Source organism: Molossus molossus, unplaced genomic scaffold (assembly GCF_014108415.1).
Source record: "Molossus molossus isolate mMolMol1 unplaced genomic scaffold, mMolMol1.p scaffold_m16_p_20, whole genome shotgun sequence".
Taxonomy (NCBI): domain Eukaryota; kingdom Metazoa; phylum Chordata; class Mammalia; order Chiroptera; family Molossidae; genus Molossus; species Molossus molossus.
Window position 1 is genome coordinate 4,253,437 of NW_023425356.1, and position 17,906 is coordinate 4,271,342.

Here is a 17,906-nt window from a genome sequence, read left to right on the forward strand (position 1 = left end):
TGCCCCGCGGCCAGAGAGGAGCGGCCGGCGCCCTGGGCTGCAGTCGCCTCCCGGACCGGGACCCGCGCCCAGGCTCTCGCGAGACTAGCGGGCAGGGCGCCTCCGGAAGTGGGCGAGAAAAGCCGTCCGCCGCCACCCGGGAAGGCAGCACGAGAGGCCGGGGGGTGCCGAGGGTCCCGGCGGAGACCAGCGCGAGGCGGAGTCCCGGAGACGCTGTCGGCCACGCCCATCGCGTCTGGGTCACGCCCACCTTGCCCGGGCCACGCCCACAGCGGCCAGGGCCGGGTCCCGCTGCAGCCGCCCCTCCCTTTGCCCTTCAAGGCGCCCGGACCTCCCGGTGTGGAGCTGCTCGCTGCGCCCGGGCAGCCTGCCTTCCCCTCTCTCCTTCCTTCCGTCCCCTCCCCGACTCCAACACCAGGGTGGCGGGTCCCGCAGTGTCCCGGGAGCCGCACGTATAACTTGCTCCGTGTAAGTGCGAGGAATGCCGCTGGCCTCTGGGGGAAATGCCTGCTTTCTATCTATAGCTCCGGCTGCACATCCTATGTCTACCGCAGCTATTCCAGGGGCAACAACTGCTTCCCTCGGTCCCATCGTCCCATTGGTGGCTTCTGACCCGAATTTGGGAACGGGGCGATCTCCCACCTGTTCTCTTGGAACGGACTACCCTTTTGAAGTAGAGGTGCCATTTCGAGCCTTCCAAGCTGGTTGGCCTGGGGCTGGGACTTTCACCCCCTACCCACCTGCCCGCTTTCCAAAACGCATTGCTTTGGGTTTTTTGTTGTTTTTTCCGTAATTGAGAGTCTATAAAACAGAATTTTTGCTTTGGTCATATTGTGTTTCAAGTGTTGAAACGACCATCAATTTGCCTTCCCTGGCCTTATATATAAGACTCATTCTCTTTCCTCTTCTAGGGTTAAAACACATTTAGAACATGTAAGTGTGGCTGTCAGCCTTAGAGGATTTAAGATAACGGTTATTTTCTTTATCTTGATTTTGTATGTGTGTGTGTTTCAGGAGTCACTCATTCGATTCCGAAGTTCTTTTCATTCTGCTGAAAGATTTCAAATCTTCTAGAAGCCAAAATGGGACACAGTGAACAGGTTAGAATTTTACTTCTGAACGAAATGGAAAAGCTGGAAAAGACCCTCTTCAGACTTGAACAAGGTCAGTGGCAAGTTGATTAGTCTGTCTTTAAACTTTTTTAGTTGTCATGTTACATTTTTTAAAGCTTTAAGATGGATATGATTTACAAGGACCCTTTGAAACTTAGTTTGTGCAAAGACTGTGGTGTTCTAAAAACATCAGAAATGAAAACTGATTTTAGTTGAAAATATTTTGTATCAGTCATGTTGAACCGAGATGGAATAGTCCACTTTTCTTTGCATGCTAACATCCACTTAACACAGAAGTTGGTAAATTCATATGTAATTTTACTTTTATTCTAGCTGTAGTTTTGCTTATTTATAGCTCCTACTCTTTTCCTTTACTGGAATTTTGAATTAGTAAAATAGATCATAGCAAATAGTAAACTATTATTTATGTTTATCAAAAGCCTCTCAAATGTGGAGAAGGTAAAAGCTCAAAATAACTTTTGCCAAATAGAAAATGAAATAACTGATCGGATTATGTTGAAATATATTTGAGCTTTTTAAAAGATCAAATTATACTGGCCAGTGTGGCTCAGTGGATTGAGCGTCATCCCATGGACTGAGAAGTCCTGGTTCGATTCCCTGTCAGGGCACATGCCCAAGTTTCAGGCTCTATGCCCGGTGGGGGGGGGGGGGTGTAGGAGGCAGCTGATCAATGTATCTCACTCACATTGATGTTTCTATCTCTCTCTCCCTTTTGCTCTCTCTAAAACATCAATAAAAATAAAAATAAAAGGTCAAATTATATTTCCATAAGACTAATTCAGTAGATACTTTATTTTCTTAGACTTTTTAATTTTTCATCATCAAAAGACATTTTATACTCATTTCTGTTAATGTACTTTGTGAAGTAGTAGTTTCATGTATGGAAAATAAAATGTGACCCCTTTTATTCATGTACCAAATGGAGGTTGTTACTGGTAACCATTTTGAAGGAATTTTTCCCCCCAATATCTCAAGTTAAATTTTTGAAAAAATTTCTACCATTAAATGCGTTATCTCCATGCCAGATCTTCATCTTCCACCTTTGGCAGTTAAAATCATCAAGTACTTACTCAATTTTTGGTTTCCTGACTCAACTTTTCTGGTTTTGATGATTTTTCCTCCCTACCCTGTGGAGTATCCCTGTTAACTTGGTGGTGTCTCTTGCTGTGCTCTCTTTCTTCCACATTGCAATTAATTGTATATATCTGCAAGGAATCCTTTTTTATTTTTCTGTTCTCCTGCCGTCAAAGAATTATATTTTCTTGTGGCTTCCGCTGTTGCCTCCATGCTGATGTTTTTTTTTTTTTTTATCCTCACCCGAAGACATTTTTTTTTTTTTTGCATTTATCTTCAGATAGAGCTGGAGGGGGAGAGAGAGAGAGAGAAACATCGATGTAAGAGAAACACATTGACTGGTTGCCACCCACACAACCTCAACTGGGGCCGGGGACAAACTGCAACCGAGGTACGTTCCCTCAGCGGGAACTGAACCCAGGACTCTCTGGTCTACGGGCTGACACTCTTAACCACTGAGCCAAACCGGCCAGGGCACGCTAATGACTCTCTTTGGAAGAAGGGCCTTCAGCTCTGCTTGCTTCTTGGAAGCTAGCGAGTCTAATGGCAAGAGTAGGGAACGAGGATTTTCCTGATTCTTCTGCTCACAGATTATTTACTTTGGGCAAGTCACATTAATTCTAAACATTGATTTTTTTTATTTGTGAAATGAAGGTATTAATCTGCTCTTCTACCTGACTGAGTTTTGAGACTCAAAATTAATCATATATGACTTTCAATTCTTAAATGGATATAAGATGTTAGTAGAGCACTATACCTATCTATTCTTGCCCTAGATTCTTGACTTCATCCCAGTATTATGCTATAGAATAGTCATAGAATAGCTCCACTGGGATATGCTTAAGTCACTGCCCACAATCACCTCCCCTCCGTTCCCAAACCTCCTTTATTTCCCAGGTTCCCTGTTGATTTTTGTGATGTCTCCATTTTCAGTTTCCAAGGCTAGAAACTTTATACTCTTCTCTTTAACTGCTATCTCTCTTTAAGCACTATGATTTCTTTCCAAATACCTCTGTTTGCCTGTCTGTGTCTCTTCCATATGCCTGAATATGCATGCTAGAATAATTTTCGTAGGCCATCTCTACCTTTTTATTAATTGGCATCTATAAAGTCAAATGTAAACACCTCTGCCTGGCTTTCAAGACACTGTGTAATGGTCTCCATCCTCCCTAGTCAAGCTCGTGTCTCATTGTTCCTCACGATTAGTGTCCTACATTTTTACAGTTCCCTTATTAATTCCCTCCCCAGGGGCTTTTCTCATGCTAGTTCTTACACTTGCACTTTAGATTCCTCTACATCTATTAAATCCCTTTACTGACATTCTGTGTGTTGCCTATCAACTGTCAGCTAGAATCTCACCTCCTCCATGAAGTTGTCATGTTTTTGTTACTGCTTTCTTTGATTTCCGATTATACAACCGGCAGGGAACAATGTAGCAGTGTCTAAAAGCCTGTTAGTCTAAGAGTGTCCAACTAGAGTTCACCATCTGAGGATAGGGACAGTATCATAAGTCCCACGGGCAGCAGTTAATACATCTCTGCTGATTGGTTATGACACCACCAGTTCAAACTACCAAAAATTGTAAATCCAGCCAAGCTATTTGAAGAGGGGACTGTGAAGGGTTTAGAAACTAAGGGTTTATAAACTAGTTAAGATCAGTAAATTCATCCAGATGTTATAAGTGGGAACATACCCAATGTTTTTGTGCTATAATAATGTGATATTATTATTTTAGAGGATAGCTGTAATGTGAAAAATGAAGAAAAGGGACACTGGAAATAAGAAATAATCAAAAATGCTATTTTTAAAAACATGTTCAGTTAAAGGGAAGGGTTTAACTACACAAGAGCTGTAAAAGAGGGGACAGAGTATGAAACATTTTAAAAGTCATAGGACTTGGTGACCAATTAGGTATGAGGGAAAAAAACTGGCAATTTTTGGTTCTTTCATATATAATTGGTCACCAAGCCTTTCTTTCTTTCTTTTCTTTTTTTTTTTTTTATCCTCACCCAAGGACATTTTTTCAATATTTTGTTCAGATAGAGTGGGAGGAGAGAGAGAGAGGGAGAAACTTCGATGTGAAAGGGACGCATCGAGTGGTTGCCACCCACACGACCCAACCAGGGCCGGGGACAAACTGCAACCGAAGTGCGCGCCCTTAGCGGGAACCGAACCCGGGTCTCTCCAGACCGCAGGCCGACGCTCTAACCGCTGAGCCAAACCGGCCAGGGTGCCCTTCTTAATTTTTCTTTCTTTTTTACTTTTTCCAAAAAAAGGATTCCTCCTCATTTTCAAGGCTAATATCTCTGTAGATCCTGTATATCAATAAGTACAACACAAAATAATTAGTTTTTCTAACCAAATCATAGCCTTTCCCTGTATTTCCTATCTCATTTAGTGGCAGAATAATGAACAAAATCAGCATTCCTCATGGTTGGGCTTCTTCCATGCTTTATATAGGTCTGTCAAATTTCAGCTTTTACTTTTTGTGAAGAAAATATTTATAAAGGCTCCTTGATTCAGAGCTCAGTCTGTATAAATGGAGTGGAGGGAACAAGATAGAAAATTAGTTGACAATGATAGTTTAGTGGGAATAAATAAGATAGCCACACCCTGTACTGCTATGACCTAAGCTAATTTTAGCAAACTGTCCGATTAATTATGGAATCTGACATACTCTTGATACTTTAATGCTTCATTTACTGTGTATAAGAATTTTAGTTTCAGGAACTTGGATTAGAGTATACAGAGTAGCTATGGACCCTTGGGGGAATGCACTGATCTATCTATTGGAACATAGAAAAAAACTATAGGATTCATCTTTCTTTTCTTTCTTTTTTTTTTCCTTTCTCTCTCTCTCATATCTACCTATCCATATTTGTTTTAAAAAAGTAATTCAAGCCCAGACAGTGTGACTCAGTGGTTGAGCACTGACCCATGCACCAAGAGGTTGCCGGTTAGATTCCCGGTCAGGACACATGCCCAGGTTGTGGGCCAGATCCCCAGTGGGGGGCGTGCAAGAGGTGGCCAGTCAGTGTTCTCTCTCATCCATGTTTCTATCTCTCTCCCCTCCCTTCCTCTCTCTCTGAAATCAGTAAAGAAAAAAAAAAAAAAAGGTAATTTAAGCCCTGGCCAGTATGACTTGGTTGATTGGAGCATTGTCCTGTGCACCAAAAGGTTTCAGGTTCAGTTCCCAGTCAGGGCACATACCTACCTAGGGTTCAATCCCTGGTTAGGGCACGTACAGGAGACAACCAATCAATGTTTCTCTCTCCCTTCCTCTCTCTCAGATCAATAAAAACATATCCTCGGGTGAGGATTTTTAAAAAGCAATTCAGTATTGCTTATACATGACATTGATAATTTCAGTTTGTAAGTCAGTGTGTTATACACAAAATGACATATTCCGAGGAAAGAATGGAGGCTGTAGGTCTAGAAGGTCTTAACAGTCACACCATCACCAGTTTGCTTGCAGTATGTTGCCATGAATTAATTACACTTTACCTAAGCCAGGATACGTAGAGATACAAGTTATATTACCTTAAGTGGTAGAATCTTTTTGTAAAGATACAGAACATTGTATTGTAAGAGCTATGTATTGAATAAATTGTGGTAGAGTAACCATAAATGCCTCTTTATCTCAAGAGGTTGTCAAACTTAAAGAGGAGCTAGAAAGAGTTTGAAATTTGCTGTCTGAGATTTGCACTTTCCAGGAATGACATGTAGCCTTCAATAGTATGATACTTAGAAGTTATTTTCAGAAAAAATAAACACAATTTAACTCTTAGGTAAACATGACAAATTGAACTGCCTTTTGATGGAAATTAATGTTATAGAGAAGAATTTTTTCCTGGAAAGTTAATACAACAAATACTTTCAGCTTTGCAGGCCATATACTTTTTTTAAAAAAGATTTTTAAATTGATTTTTAGAGAGAGGAAAAGAGAAACATTAATGAGAGAGGGAAACATTGATTGGCTGCCTCCCACACACCCCATACTGGGGATTGAGCCTGCAACTTGGGCATGTGCCCTGACCTGAGAATCAAACCAGTGACCTTCTGGTACAGGGGCGACACCCAACCAACTAAGCCACACCAGCCAGGGCACAGGACATTCACTTTCTGTTGCAGCCACTCAGCTCTGCCATTGTACCAGGAAAGCAACCATTGACATGTCCATAAATGAATGGGTGTGGCTGTGTTCCAATAATATTGTAGAGAAACAGGTTGTAGGTTAGATATAGTTTGCCGACCCTTGCTATATAGTGAGAGCATTTTGAATATGTATTTTAGTAGCACTTCTATCATAAGATTGAACCCATATAAATGAATATCTTCCCACTTTAGAAAGTTCATAAAATTTTAAAATCCTCCCAATTAAGGATTTCAGTTGCTTTTCATATCATCTATTTAATATATAAATATGGAGTATCTTCTGATTAGCTTGTAAAAACAACTGATGTATGTCAGGGAAAATATATATATTTACTGGCACATTTCAACAAAAATCTTTATATAACTGGTGAATGTGATTGAAAAGGTTGTATCATGGATGAGTAAACATGGCCACCAAGAACTTCTTCCACCTGGACTTGGGGATCTTTGTGCAGTATTTTTTTTTTTTTTTAATCTGAGGCCATTAAAACAAGTATCAAGCCCTGGCCAGTTTGGCTCCGCGGTTAGAACGTCAGCCCACAGACCAGAGAGGCTCGGGTTCGGTTCCCACTAAGGGCACAGGCCTCCATTGCAGTTTGTCCCCAGCCCCAGTAGGGGTTGTGTGGGTGGCAACCAGTCAATGTGTCTCTCTCACATTGATGTTTCTCTCTCTCTCTTCCTCCTTCTCTCCCTCCCGCTCTATCTGAAGATAAATGCAAAAATGTCCTCTGGTGAGGATAAAAAGAAAAAAAACAGCCCTGGCCAGTTTGGCTCAGCAGTTAGAGTGTCGGCCTGCGGTCCTGAGAGACCCGGGTTCGGTTCCTGCTAAGGGCACGTACTTCGGTTGCAGTTTGTCCCCGGCCCTGGTTGATCGTGCGGGTGGCAGCCACTCGATGTGTCCCTTCACGTCGATGTTTCTCACTCTCTCTCCCTTCCTTTCTCTCCCTCCCACTCTATCTGTACAAAAAATGGAAAAATATCCTCGGGTGAGGATAAAAAAAAAAAGAAAGAAAAAAAACAAGTATCAAAATAAACAGAACTTGGAGTCTTGAAATTGTATTATCACAAGATGTTTAAAAATTTATGCAATTTATTTAATAATGTTTCTTTTACAGACAGATATTATCAATATTAATTTTTAGTGAGGGCTAAAATATTTGTCCATCTGTTAATAAATAAAATTAGTTATTTAAAATATTGTTTATTGCTCTGGCCAGTTTGGCTCAGTGGTTAGAGTGTCAGCCCGAGGACTGAGAGGTTTCAGGTTCAATTCCAGTCAAGGACACATACCTCGGTTGCAGGTTCAATCCCTGGCCTTAGTGTGGGTCATGTGGGAGGCAACCAATCAATATGTCTCTCTCACATCAATGTTTTTCTCTCTCTCTCTCTCTTTCTCCCTCCCTCCCTTCCACTGTCTCTAAAAAAAAATTTTTTTTTTATCCTCACCTGAGGACATTTTTTTTCCATTTTTTGTTCAAATAGAGTGGGAGAGAGAGAGAGGAAAAGAGAGAGAGAGAGAGAAACATTGACATGAAAGGGACACATCAAGTGGCTGCCACCTGCACAAACAACCAGGGCCGGGGACAAACTGCAACCGACGTGTGTGCCCTTAGTGGGAACCGAACCCAGGTCTCTCTGGACCGCAGGCCAATGCTCAAACTGCTGAGCCAAACCAGCCAGGGCTAAAAAAATTTTTTAAATAAATGGAAAAACGTCCTCGAGTGAGGATTAACAAAAAATAAATAAAATATTGTTTATTTTATTTACTTCTTACACTTATTTTGGTGTTTTTATAATTTACATAATCTACTAAATCATCAGACATGTATATTACGTGAAAAAATAAATATTCATATTTGGAGAATGGTCATCATTTTATTTCTGAAGATAGACCAGTGATCTAAATATTGTTTGAGTATTTGGACCTTTTAACCTTTTTTTTTTATTATTATTATCCTCACTCGAGGACATTTTTGCATTTATCTTCAGATAGAGTGGGAGAGAGAGGGGGGAAGAGAGAGGGAAAAACATCCATGTGAGAGAGACACATGACTGGTTGCCACCCACACGACCCCAACTGGGGCTGGGGAGAAACTGCAACCAAGGTACGTGCCTTAGTGGGAACCGAACCCGGGACTCTCCGGACTGCCGGCCGATGCTCTAACCGCTAAACCAAACCGGCCAGGGCATGGGCCTTTTAACCTTTGATTCCTGAATCCTTGTGTAATTATAAAAACAATATTTGTATAAACTGAACAGGGACAGGTTGTTTAAATATGGTCAGATAGCTAGTCTCTGATATGTGTACTTGTTCAGAATGACACCATTTCTTCTGTGATGAATTTAGTCGTTCTTGCAGAGATGTAGGCATTTATGGTTCTCACAGTCATTAACTATTAAAACTTCAGATTATAATTCTTCAATTATTTCTCAATCTGTGTTTTCATAATTGTAGTGTAGAAAGGCTTAAGTGTCCAGCTGGTGTGGTTCAGTGGTTGAGCACTGACCCATGCACCAAGAGGTTGCCAGTTCGATTCCCGGTCAGGACACATGCCCAGGTAGTGGGCCCGATCCCCAGTGGGGGGGCGTGCAGGAAGCGGCCAATTGATGTTTCTATTTCTCTCTCCCTCTCCTTCCCCCCTCTGTCTAAAATCAATAAAGGAAAAAAAAAAAACCACAAAATTTTTTTAAAAAAGAAAGAAAGGCTTAAGTAACTAAACCATGACGAATGACAAGTGGGGATATGGGTGGTGGTTTGCTGGAGTCACTCATGTGGCGCTAAGAGCTGGTCGTGCACATTCCCAGCTCAGTGATGTCATGTTGGTAGCTTGAGATGGGCCGTGGTAAGATTGTTTACACCAGGAGGTCAGCAAACACTGCAAATCAGAGCTCTCGTGACCTCACCTGCGCCCCCACCACAGCCACTTACTAACCCTGTGTTCCCACTCCTTGGGTCTGAGCGACGTCAGCTGGAAGCGGGGCTCCGATGCCCCTAGAACCCCTGTTAGAACCCGACTTCTGCCTTTCTCGAGGCGGGCTTCTCTCAGGGAAGACTGGTTTTCTCCAGATGGTGAGATAGTGGTCCCATGACACCTCCCAACGTCTACATGCTAGCACATACTCTGACACTACAGAGAAACTCACTTCTCTGTTGCAGTTTTCGAACACCAGCAAAGGTCTCTGGTTACATCCTACCAAGGGTCAGTCAGTTCCAGGGTGGGGGTTGGGGGTTGGAAGGGGCTGAGGGGATCGTGTGAAATGGGGTCATGTAAGAACTCACGTATTCCAAAGTAGTCATGTGAACTGGGATCTGTTTCCAGAAGAGGAGGGGACAGACAGTACTGAGCAGACAGTTCTGTGATCTGTGTGTACTATCTGTACGAGGTGAAACCCAGCAGAATGAGAAGGCGGAGTAGTTCCAAAAACAGCTTTGCATATATGGAGTTATGTTAAACATAGTTGAGAAATCATGGTTTTTGTAATACTTTAACTAAAATATCTATTTTGTTAATTTTGTCATTCAAGTCCTACAATAAGTTTATCAAAATGTGCTTTTTGTTTAGGGTTTGAACTGCAGTTTCGATTAGGTCCTACTCTACAGGGAAAAGCAGTTACTGTGTATACAAATTACCCATTTCCTGGACAAGCATTTCATCGAGAAAAATTCCGTACCCTGGAATGGGAAAATCCATCAGAAAGAGAAGATGATTCTGATAAACGCTGTAACCTTCACCTTCAACAAGCCGGATCATTTCAGTATTACTTCCTTCAAGGGTAAGCCAGGTGTTCTGAATGTGAAAAAAAGAACTTAAGCCCTGGCCAGTTTGGCTCAGTGGTTGAGCGTTGGCCTGTGGACTAGAGAGTCCTGGGTTTGGTTTCCACTAGGGGCATGTACCACAAAAACAAACAAACAAACAAACACAAAACCTTAAATTTATTCTATAACTTAAACTTATTTAATTTGTAAAATGTCACCATATTAGCCATGGCATTGCAATTTTTACAGGAATTTCTTGAGATGCAAACATAAAATGGTTCTTCTAGGAAGTGATTAGAAGGCTCCTTGTAGATTCAAAGTATTATTATTACTATTTTAAATAACAGCTTAAATACGCTCATCTTTTCATGCAGGCTGGAGTGCCCATGTTATTACTGACAGATTTTAGTACACCCACTTTTTTCTTAAAGCAATATTATTAGACATTATATACATTATGTTATTATGTAAAGATTGGAAAAGGATCAAACATGGCTTTTTATTGAGTTTTATTACAATTTTTAAAAATGATTTTATGTGCTTAGAAATAGACTTTTAAGTGAAACAATTCACTTCCCTTTAGAGAATCAGACTATTAGATGAGGATTTTTTATCCTATCCTTAATTGAGAAGTTTTTATTTCATTATTATTCCTTAGGAACGAGAAAAGTGGTGGGGGTTACATAGTTGTGGATCCCATTTTACACATCGGTGCTGATCATCAGGTGTTACCTTTGGACTGTGTTACTCTCCAGACCTTCTTAGCTAAGTGTCTGGGACCCTTCGATGAATGGGAAAGCCGACTGAGGGTCGCAAAGGAATCAGGTAATGTCAGCTTCCTCTCTTTTCTTCTTCTTCTTAATAAATGTCATTATTGTCTGTGATACAGATTTCAGAGGCTTTAATTCTTTTAATTTTGTTTCTTAGTATATTTAGTAATATAAAGATAGAAGTATATGAAATTGTTGACATGACCATTTTTAACCTATGAAAATGATAAATTATATAGTTTAGCTTAAGTTAAGGAACTGTGTGATAAAATAAGATCATTATTGCTCCTAAGACTTAACTTTGATATATAAAGATTAATAGTACACTACAAAAATGTGTTGGAGAATATATTATCATTATATATAACTTCAATTCAACAAATACTGATTAACTGTCTTCTGCATGGAAGGCTGCCATACATACTGAGTAAAATGAAACAGGTTGTATTTCACTCTTTAATAAAGGGTCATACTAATTTTCTACTTTCAAGCTAAGTGAGGTGTGAAGAAAGAGATGAGAAGCTCACTGGCGCACCTAAACAGAGCGCAAGTATTGCAGAGCATGAAGTAGGAGGAAGATGTGCGGTGCAGCCAGATCCGAGCCCCGTCTGACTCTTTGGTGTCCCATGGTTGCCTTCCTGTTTAGAATTGCTTAAGGAAGTTGTACAGTATTTTGAATTACTTCAGGAAGTTGTATTTTGCTTAGTTTTAGGGGTTTGTTTTTTTGTTTTTTTTACAGTGATCTTTGTTTATTTTCTTTCATCGCAGGTTACAACATGATTCATTTTACCCCATTGCAGACCCTTGGACAATCTCGGTCATGCTACTCCCTTGCTAATCAGTTGGAATTAAATCCTGACTTTTCAAGACCTAATAAAAAGTGTACCTGGAATGATGTTGGACAACTAGTGGAAAAACTGAAAAAGGAATGGAATGTTCTTTGTATTACTGATGTTGTCTACAATCACACTGGTATGAGCTTCCTTAACTACTGTTCATTTTGAAGAAAATATTTAATTCTAATTATTTTATTCCTTGCAGTTTTATATAATACTGGAAACACAAATGATGCTTAGGTGTCCTTCAATTTAAAAATCACCTTACAGCCCTGACCGGTTTGGCTCAGCGGTTACAGCGTCAGCCTGAGGTCCAGAGAGACCCAGGTTTGGTTCCTGCTAAGGGCACGTACCTCAGTTGCAGTTTGTCCCTGGCCCTGGTTGGTGGTGTGGGTGGCAGCCACTCGATGTGTCCCTTTTACGTCGATGTTTCTGTCTCTCTCTCCTCCCACTCTATCTGAACAAAAAAATAAATAAATAAATAAAATAAAAATCACCTTACAAATATCACTTTTTTTCTTTCAAAGAAAACTGAAGTGTTAGTTGAATATATAATCAATATGTAAATATTTGCATGTAAATCAAGGAAGGACTGCTCAGGAATGGCAGGCTGTGCGTAGGGTGGCCGGATGAAGGTGAGACGTAGCACTAGGTGTCGTAGTTAGGAGGCCTGGGTAACCCCAGCCACGTGCTGGGGGCAGCAGGCAGCAGAGTGGGGAGAAAGTGGGTACAGCAGGTACAGGTTGCATTTTCAAGACATTCGTTCTTGATAGTCAGCAACCGTGAAGTTAGAGAAATACCTTCTTAGACAGGATGTGTGCTTGTTTGTATTCTTAGCTTTGGGGAAATACAAGCATATTTAAAAATCCAGAGGGAGGAACCTCACCTCTCACTACCACACTCCCCCCAAAAATACAAAGAAGAAAGGAGTGTGTAGGAAGAAAGGTGTACATGGCCTTTTGAGTTCTAAAGTTAGAGTAAGAGATACAACCTAGCGCTTAGATGGGACCGAAGAAGGGTCCTCTCATTCCAGAGACAAGAAGTGGGAGAAAATAAATGGGAAAGGGGCCTATTCTCCTGCCCTGGAACCTGAGAGCCAGACCCTGAACAGTCACACAGGTGACTTTCTGCCTCAACAGAAGGCCAGAGAACTCGAAGTCGGGCAGGAGCCTAGTTCTGCCCTCCAGAAAAAGATGCCCTTTGGGCTCCGAAGGAGCATTTTTTTTTTTTTTTTATCCTCACCCGAGGACATTTTTTCCATTTTTTTGTTCAGGTAGTGTGGGAGGGAGAGAGAGAGGAAGAGAGAGAGAGAGAGAAACATCGATGTGAAAGGGACACATCGAGTGGCTGCCACCCGCACAACTAACCAGGGCCGGGGACAAACTGCAACCAAGGTACATGCCCTTAGCGGGAACCGAACCCGAGTCTCTGGACCACAGGCCGATGCTCTAACCGCTGAGCCAAACCGTCCAGGGCCGAAGGAGCATTTTATATAGTTGATTCAAGAACCCTCAAAACAAGCTGAGGGCACGACCCTTGTTACCTCCCACCACAACAGTATATGTGTTATTACAACGTGCTCATCAGTCCGTGTTGCATCTTATCCACTATCAATGAAAAATCCCTGTAACTGAAAAGAAAAATGGATGGTGAAGTGGATGATGGGATACCACACCAAAACTTTTTTTCATATTACAGTATCATTATAGAATACTTATGTCTCATGGATAAGAAAAGGAGTGGTCAGTGGTGACATTTTATTTCACCTTTAAACTTAATGTAGATACTAACATCTGTTTGTTACAAGATCTTTCCTTATGTTTCCTTCTTCTGTAAGCTGCTAATAGTAAATGGATCCAGAAGCATCCGGAAAGTGCGTACAACCTGGTGAATTCTCCACATCTGAAGCCTGCCTGGGTCTTAGACAGAGCACTATGGCACCTCTCCTGTGACGTGGCTGACGGGAAATACAAAGAAAAAGGGGTGCCCGCTCTGATCGAAAATGACCATCAAATGCATGTCAGTATGTACAGAGGAGTTCCACACTAACACACAGTAACCCCATTTCCGAAGTACAACTTAAATGTGCGCTTGAAAGTTATCTACAATCTGCCTTTTGATATGCTAAATAATATTTAGTAAAACGATTTAAAAGTATCTACCTATGTTTTAACTATTGAAATTTTTCAGTGCATTCGAAAAATCATTTGGGAAGATGTTTTCCCAAAGATTCAGCTCTGGGAATTTTTCCAAGTAGACGTTTACAAAGCAGTTGAACAATTTAGAGGACGCCTCACACAAGGTAAAGGATACACACTAGAATTTTTCTATCAGTTTTAAGAAAAAGAAAAAAAGTATAAAAACAAACTCATGTGCTTCTTTCTGGGACTGCAAAGAAAGTCAGTTTGTTAATGAGATTTACTTTAGAAAAAGTCTTTGGTTAGAGTGTGTGGTGTAGAACATGGAAAGAAAATGTATACTAACATCCTATTGCCCTAAAAAAATGTGTGGAATAAGTGAATACTGACTGAGGCAGAAAAGGGAGACTGGGGTTGAACTGATAGAAATCCCTGTGTTGTTCTTCCATGTTATTTTCTCTTAATCTCTCCCTCTCTCTCCCCCTCCTCCTCCCCCTCTGTCTCCCCCTCTCTCCCTCCCTCTGTGTGTGTGTGTGTGTGTGTGTGTGTGTGTGAGGTGGTGTGCTGAAGGTCAGAAGGGGAGGTAGGAAGGATGTTTGTGAAATAAACATCTGTTTTATTTTCTATGAAAAAATTACAATCTAATAATTTGGAATCAGTAACAGTTACAATCTCCTTATGGATATATGCATTTTCAATATCACTTCTTTCTGTCTTTCTCTTTCTTTCTCTCTTTCTCCCCTACCTCCCTCTTTCCTCCCTCCCTTCCTCCCTCCCTCCCTTCCTTCCTTCCTTCCTTCCTTCCTTCCTTCCTTCCTTCCTTCCTTCCTTCCTTCCTTCCTTCCCTCCCTCTCTTTCTCTTTCTTTCTCTCTCTCTCTCTTTCTCTTTCTCTCTTCTTCCCTCCCTCTTTCTCTCTTTTCTCTTCTCTTCTCTTCACTTCACTTCACTTCACTTCACTTCACTTCACTTCACTTCACTTCACTTTCTTTTCTTTCAGGAAATAGGAAAACACCAACCATACCTGATCCCAAGCAACATCTGAAGATTACCCAGGACCCTGAGTACAGGCGGCTTGGCTGCACTGTAGATATGGACATTGCACTGGCGACTTTCATACCGCATGAGTATGTTATGTGTCCTGTGAAATAAAGAACAGTGTTACTTATAAACCTTAGGGCTAGTATTATTTTCGTGCTATTTATTAAAAGTTTGAATAGAAATGAAACAAAGTAATTCACTATAGTTCTATTGCTGCCACTTCATGACATGTCCCCCTTTTTCTGTGTGCTGGTCCATGTTCCTATGGGTGTATGTAAAAGTTTTTACAGTTAAAAAACTTCTTTAGTCGTAATTAAGATCCTGATGAATAATTTAAAGAATCTATGAAATCTTGTTAGAAAATTTTTTTCATTTTATTAAAAAAATTTTTTAGTTTAAATAATTTTTATTTTTCAGTTACTGTCAACATACAATATTATATTAATTTCAGATGTACAACCCATGATCAGACATTTAAATAACTTAGTAAGTGATTAAGTCAATAAATCTGTCTCCCACCTGGCACTATACATAGTCATTACAATATTATTGACTATATTCCCTATGCTGTATTTTACATCCCCGTAACTATTCTGTAACTGCCCATCTGTACTTTTTAATCCCTCCCCTTTTTCATCCATCCTCTAGAAAGTATCTGAATGTAGAATTTGTAAAAGCATTAATAGGTTTATATTGCTCTATCTGCTCTAGCAATGGGCTGGCTGCGATTGACGAATGCTGTAACTGGTTCCGGAAGAGACTTGAGGAATTAAATTCAGAGAAACATCAACTTGTGAACTCCCATCAGGAACAGGTTTCACCTACTTCTCAACTGCTGTTTTTCTCTACGTTGTCATACTGTCTGTTGTTGTCATTGACGTAACATAATTTAATGTTTTTTAGGCAGTTAATTGCATTTTGGGAAATGTATTTTATGAACGTCTGGCTGGCCATGGTCCCAAACTAGGAGCTGTCACTAGGAAAGATCCTTTAGTTACCAGGTATTCTATTTTAGTTTTTTTCTCATTAAAGGTTAAACATGTATTTAGCTTTTTGAAGGAGCCTAAATTATTCCTTTAATGTATGACTTCTAGTACATTTCTTAAATGGAAATAAAAGTTCTGATTTGGTAACTAGGCATTCTATTAATTAATTTTGTTAGGCAGACCTTAGGTTAGAAAAACTATCATCAATATGAACCAATTTATCATTATTTTATATTAATATCTCTGGAAGCCTATATATACATACAAGTAATTTCTGTTAATCAAACAGAGCAGCATTTGGCTCCTTTTAAGTAAGGTGCAACATGGATTAAGCAGCTAAAGTGTAGCAGAAGTAACACCAGGACCTCAGTGATTTTATTAGCAAATTATGAGATTTTGTAAGTTATTTAAAATGTTGACCAGATATGTTATAATGCTACCTCTCCATTCCTCATATCTACTAGATTTACTAAAACAAAGTCTACTGAAGATTTTTGACTTGTATTACAGTTTATTTCCTATAAGTGATGTCCAACTAATCTTACTTATTTTGTTCATCAGGGAGGAAATTTAATTTTAACACTGCTAATTTAAGTTTTCTCCAAAGAGTTTCTCTGTATGGATTTAATATTTAATTATATCTCCATAGATATTTTACTTTCCCATTTGAAGAAACGACCCTCTCCACAGAAGAGTCCATGATTCATCTCCCAAATAAAGCGTGCTTTCTGATGGCACATAATGGATGGGTAATGGGAGATGATCCCCTCCGGAACTTCGCTGAACCAGGTGTGTACGCCATTTTGGTTACTTTTCTGTGTACAGAAAAAGAAAGTTCATGGCAACACAAAATATAAACTGTTTCATTCAATTTTTTCCCCACTAGGCTGGTGTTCTTAACTCTTTCATCGCAGAGGTGTATACAGTTTGAGAGAAAAAAGGATGGGATTCATCTTTTCCTCCTTTCCCTTCCTTCCCCTCATCTCCTCAAACAGAACAGCTCTGATCTGTTTTTCACTGTGTTTGTGCATACGATTGTATTTTTGCAAAATATTATGCTGTTGCATTTTTATTTATTGATTTTATAGAGAAGAGAGAGAGAGAGAAGAGCAAAACATGATTTGTTGTTCCACTTATTCATGCATTCATTGGTTGATTTTTGTATGTGCCTAGACTGAAGATCAAACCTGCAACCTTGGTGTATAAGGATGATGCTCCAAACCATATGCTATTGCATTTTTATGACATCTGGAGCCCTAGCTGGTTTGGCTCTGCAGTTAAAGCCTCAGCCTGTGGACTGAAGAGTCACGGGTTTGATACCCAGCCCCGGTCAGGGTCCTGCAGGAGGCAACCAATCGATGTCTCTCTTATATCGATGTTTCTCTCTCTCTCTCTCTTTCCCTCCCTCCCTCCCACTCTATCTGGAAAAAAAAAAAAATCAATGGAAAAATATTCTCAGGTGAGGATTAAAAATAAATAAATACATAAAATAATTAATTAAATGAAAGATCTCTGGAACCACTGCTACTGCACTTATGTTGCCACAAGAGATATTTTCCAGAGAAGTAGTTAAGCATTTGCATAGTAGTTAAACCAAAAACTAACTGTGTCTAGGTTCCCTCTCACTTATTCCTAACATCTTATTTTTCTACAGCGATTTCGTTGCCAGGAAAAATTAACAGGGAACCCATCAATACATTTATTTTTTCAACATTTCAGGACTAGAAGTCTGAAATGATAATCAATTTAATTTAAAAATCTCATTTTTTAAAAAAAGAATATAACTTTCGGTTTAAGTATCTCTTCCCTCTCCTTTCTGGCCATTCTAAATGAAAAAAAAAAAAAAAGCATGGATTTAATGCCACCTATTACCAAAAATGAGTGGCAAGGTGGAGATGAAGCTTTAAATGTTTTTAGTGGAACTATAGATATTACTGTTTACCTTTAAGAAGCAACTTGGATTTTTTACATTAAGCACATATTTTTAGAAGAGACTATGAGTTAGAATTTTTCAAAAT

General features: G+C 40.0%; 1 protein-coding gene across 1 annotated transcript in view; it reads left to right on the forward strand.

Moving 5' to 3' along the window:
• The first annotated feature begins 361 nt into the window (after positions 1-361).
• AGL (amylo-alpha-1, 6-glucosidase, 4-alpha-glucanotransferase) overlaps positions 362-17,906 on the forward strand; it is a 47,290-nt gene continuing 29,745 nt past the window's right edge. Inside the window, exons 1-11 of the mRNA XM_036272641.1 lie at positions 362-468; positions 1,015-1,164; positions 9,926-10,136; positions 10,778-10,944; positions 11,658-11,861; positions 13,563-13,744; positions 13,916-14,027; positions 14,862-14,988; positions 15,614-15,716; positions 15,806-15,903; positions 16,538-16,677. Coding sequence (XP_036128534.1) covers positions 1,083-1,164; positions 9,926-10,136; positions 10,778-10,944; positions 11,658-11,861; positions 13,563-13,744; positions 13,916-14,027; positions 14,862-14,988; positions 15,614-15,716; positions 15,806-15,903; positions 16,538-16,677 — 1,426 coding nt within the window. The 5' untranslated portion in view covers positions 362-468; positions 1,015-1,082. The remainder of the gene's footprint in view (positions 469-1,014; positions 1,165-9,925; positions 10,137-10,777; positions 10,945-11,657; positions 11,862-13,562; positions 13,745-13,915; positions 14,028-14,861; positions 14,989-15,613; positions 15,717-15,805; positions 15,904-16,537; positions 16,678-17,906) is intronic.